Source organism: Myotis nattereri (genome assembly GCF_964212035.1).
Source record: "Myotis nattereri genome assembly, chromosome: 12".
Lineage (NCBI taxonomy): Eukaryota > Metazoa > Chordata > Mammalia > Chiroptera > Vespertilionidae > Myotis > Myotis nattereri.
Genome location: NC_138087.1, coordinates 66,650,072 through 66,654,168, shown reverse-complemented (window position 1 = coordinate 66,654,168; position 4,097 = coordinate 66,650,072). Strand labels below are relative to the sequence as shown.

At 40.1% G+C, this 4,097-nt stretch overlaps 1 protein-coding gene across 1 annotated transcript; it reads left to right on the top strand.

Moving 5' to 3' along the window:
- Positions 1-1,344: 1,344 nt before the first annotated feature.
- Positions 1,345-2,280, top strand: LOC308527918 (olfactory receptor 1J4-like; the record flags this gene model as incomplete). Its single annotated transcript, XM_081103351.1, has 1 exon — positions 1,345-2,280. The coding sequence occupies one exon, from the start codon at positions 1,345-1,347 to the stop codon at positions 2,278-2,280; it is 936 nt and encodes a 311-aa protein (XP_080959477.1).
- Positions 2,281-4,097: the final 1,817 nt, after the last annotated feature.

The window sequence follows — 4,097 nt, the reverse complement described above, 5'->3', positions numbered from 1 at the left end:
ATTAGGTGTCATGCTGTGTGAAGTCAGAGTGCAGGACTGCCACCCACTGGCGTGGCGAACCTGGAGAAAGTCACTTAACTCACTGGCCTCTCTTTTCAATCTACAAAGTGAAGAAAGGAATGGCACTTGCCTCATAAACATGTAAGCAAATGGTAATGAATGTAAGGGTGTTTTGTTAATGGAAAAACAGACCATTATAAATGAAGCGAACTCTCTAGGTAGGGATCTAAGAAAATGTGAAGTATTGTCAACCCTAAATTAGCAAAGGGTGTTCCCAATGAAGAGGGAAGTTTCCTGGGGAGTGGGTAAGAGCACAAGTTCTCATCATGCAGACATATTAGACTAAACTGCATGAAGTAGTCAGTATTTGATCATTTTTCTCCTTTACATTTATTCCTAAAGTTGACATACAATATATTAGGTTCAGGTGTGTACAGCATGGTGATTTACCAATTATATACCCATCACCACAATAAGTCTTGTAACAGTCAAGTCACCATACAAAGTTATTACAATACTACTAACTCCATTAAAGAATATTTGGTACTTTTTGACCCACAAAAATGGTGTAAAACTTATATCCCTTATATTTCTATTTCCTAACAGAATCCTTCATGCAGCTGTGAAGATTTTTAACCTGGGAATGTAAAGCTGATGTTAGATTTACTTAGGAAACTAGAAAAAACCTTTAACCTCGTGTTCAGCACAGTGTTTATGCCACCAAAATGCTCAGCATTATTATGAATTTGTGGACTGTTTGGAGATTTTTTGGCATCCAGTGGTTTCAATGGCCACCCATTTCTAGCTTATCCCTGTGTTTACAGTTGAGGTTCAATGGGATAATGCTCCACAAACAACCACTCAGCACTTTAAAGCAGGAAGAACTGACAGTTTTTCAGGGGCTCACCTTATAGTTCTGCCAGAGGGAATTATTATGGTTTCGCTGTGGCTTGGTGTAGAAATTATCCCACCATGCTCATCAAGACCTAAACTCATAGAAGTGGGGACCTTGTTTCTCTTGTTCACTGCTGCATCCCAGTCCTTAATAGAGTCCTGACACCGACTCCATGTTCAATAAATCATAGTGAATGACACAGTGAACACACTCTTGCTTCATTGTAATGAGGTCTTGTTGACTACATGGGGTTCCAATGTTTTCCTGGAGCCAGACTGGAATAGAGGAAAGATGCATACATTCACAAGTGTGAGAAATAAATATGAAAGTTTTACAAAATGAATGGTTTGCCCATAAGATGATGGTATGAGATGTGATGGTTCTGATCTTCCTTTCTAGGTTTCTAGGATTCCCACACCTTCTTCATCCCCAGCAGACAGAAGAGCAGCATGAGGCCTGAGAACCAGAGCAGCGTGTCCCAGTTCCTCCTCCTGGGGCTTCCCATCCCGCCAGGGCAGCAGGGTGTGTTCTTCACCCTGTTCCTGGGCATGTACCTGACCACGGTGCTGGGCAACCTGCTCATCATCCTGCTCATCAGGCTGGACTCTCGCCTGCACACGCCCATGTACTTCTTCCTCAGCCACTTGGCCTTCTCTGACATTTCTCTCTCCTCTGTCACTGTCCCTAAGATGCTCATGAACATGCAGACTCAGCAACAATCCATCCCCTATGTGGGGTGCATTTCTCAGTTGTATTTCTTCATACTTTTTGCTGGTGTTGACAATTTCCTTCTGGCAGGGATGGCATATGACAGGTACGTGGCCATCTGTCACCCTCTGCACTATACCACCATCATGAGGAATGGGCTGTGCATGTTGCTGGTGGCTGGGTCTTATATGGCTGCCTGTGTCCATGCACTTTTTCATACGCTCCTCTTGGTCCGCCTGTCCTTCGGTGCCCACAATATCATTACCCACTTCCTCTGTGAGCTCACTGTGCTGCTGAAGCTGAGCTGCTCTGACATTTCCCTCAATGTGCTGGTCCTGTTCACTGAGGGAGGAATGCTTTACTTCCTGCTTTTGTGTGTTACTTTAGGCTCATATATCTGCATAGGAACCATCATCCTGAGGGTGCCCTCCACTAAGAGACTCTATAAAGCCTTTTCTACCTGTGGCTCCCATCTCACTGTGGTGTCTTTATACTATGGGACAGCTGCAGGTGTTTACTTTTCCTCCTCCTCATGGGGTTCCAAAGACATAATTGCCTCAGTCATGTATGCAGTAGTTACCCCCATGCTGAACCCCTTCATCTACAGCCTGAGGAACAGAGATATAAAACAGGCCTTAGAGATGTATGTCAATAGGGTTAAGTTCTTTAACTGGTAATCAGTAAGTCTTCTGGTTCCAGGTAGGAGCACAATGAGACAGATATTCTATAATTATTATACGGTCGACATCTCCATAGAATCTTTGAATATGCATTCTGTTGTTAAGTACAAGTGCTTTTAATATTCAACTTGTCAAATTTGCTACTTGGGTTGTTAATAATTCTTTATTCTCTTGTTCATAATCTCTTATAAGACCTATATAAAATTTTTTGTAAAATATGTTACACAATTATAATTGTGAGTTTGTATTTTTAGACTATGTTATTGAGGATTCACTGATTTACCATCATGATCCATTCCTGATGAACTTTTTCTTTGAACTGATTATTGTTTGCTATCTCACATTGGCTTCAAGCTCATTGTGCACATCTCTTCCAATTCACATTCAATGACATCATGTTGGTAGACGTCAATAAGCCATGATAAGAATAATTACACTATGAAACTTAGCATGTGCTACAAAGAAAGACTTTATAAATGCATTTTTAAAATGAATTTAATAGCACACATCTAGCATTGGGTCTTACCTTAACACCTTGTTTACTTCTGATATTAGTACAGATATATTATAACTATATATATATATATATATATATATATATATATATATATACACACACACACACACACACACACACACACACACACATACAGGTACAGATAAAGATACAGATAGAGATATAGATACTAGTACAGCAGTGGTAGTAAAGATGCCCATTACTCGTTGTTACCATTTACATGGTATTATTTTCATCACTTTAAGGTTGCTATGTCTTTATATCTGTGAGGTGTCCATCACTAACCTTGTCAAGTGGTATTTGCTCATTTTATGAAACACAACAATTATGATATTTGTGGAGAATTTTATCTATTGATATTTTATATAATAAAACCCTAATATGAAAATCGATCGAACAGTGGAACAACTGGCGAAACGAACGGTCGCTATGATGCGCACTGACCACCAGGGGCCTGATGTTCAACACAGGAGCTGCCCCCTGGTGGTTAGTGCACTCTCACAGGGCGATCACAGCTCAGCCAGAAGCCAGGCTCATGGCTGGCGAGTTCAGCAGTAGTGGCAGGAGCCTCTCCGACCTCCACTGCAGGCAGGCAGTAAGGAGCAAGGGGACCTGGACTGTGAGAGCCCGGACTGTGAGAGGGATGTCTGACTTCGGGCTTAGGCCCAATCCCTAAGGGGAATCGGGACTAAGCCAGTCAGCAGACATCTCCCAAGGGTTCCCGGACTGTAAGAGGGTGCAGGCAAGGCTGAGGGATCCCCCACGACCCAGTGCATGAATTTCATGCACCAGCCCTCAAGTCTAATATAATCATAATATATCTAAATTTATATTTTGCATATTACTGATTTTTATGATTCACCTGCTTCACATTTATTGTCTCTTATCTTCTTCCCTTTTGATTAATCAAATATATATTTTTATTCCATTCCCCTTATTTACATATTGATCATACATTATTATTATTGTTATTATGTTGTTGTTGTTGTTGTTGTTATTGTAATTCTTTTATGTGCTATACCAGTATACAGAGATTACATCTTATCTACTCTTTAATTTTTAATTATAGTTTAATATACAAAACATAAAATTTATCATGTTAGCCATTGGAGGTATACAATTGGGTGGCATTTAGGACACTCAACACTAATATCTCATACTAGGACCAGTAAAGAAAACTCTATAGAACATCAATGAAATTTAGTATTTTGCAACTGGGAAAAAATATAAGAACAGAGATATTTATGAATCAGTATGCATAAATAGGATATACTGTTAAATTTTAAAAAGCAACGTG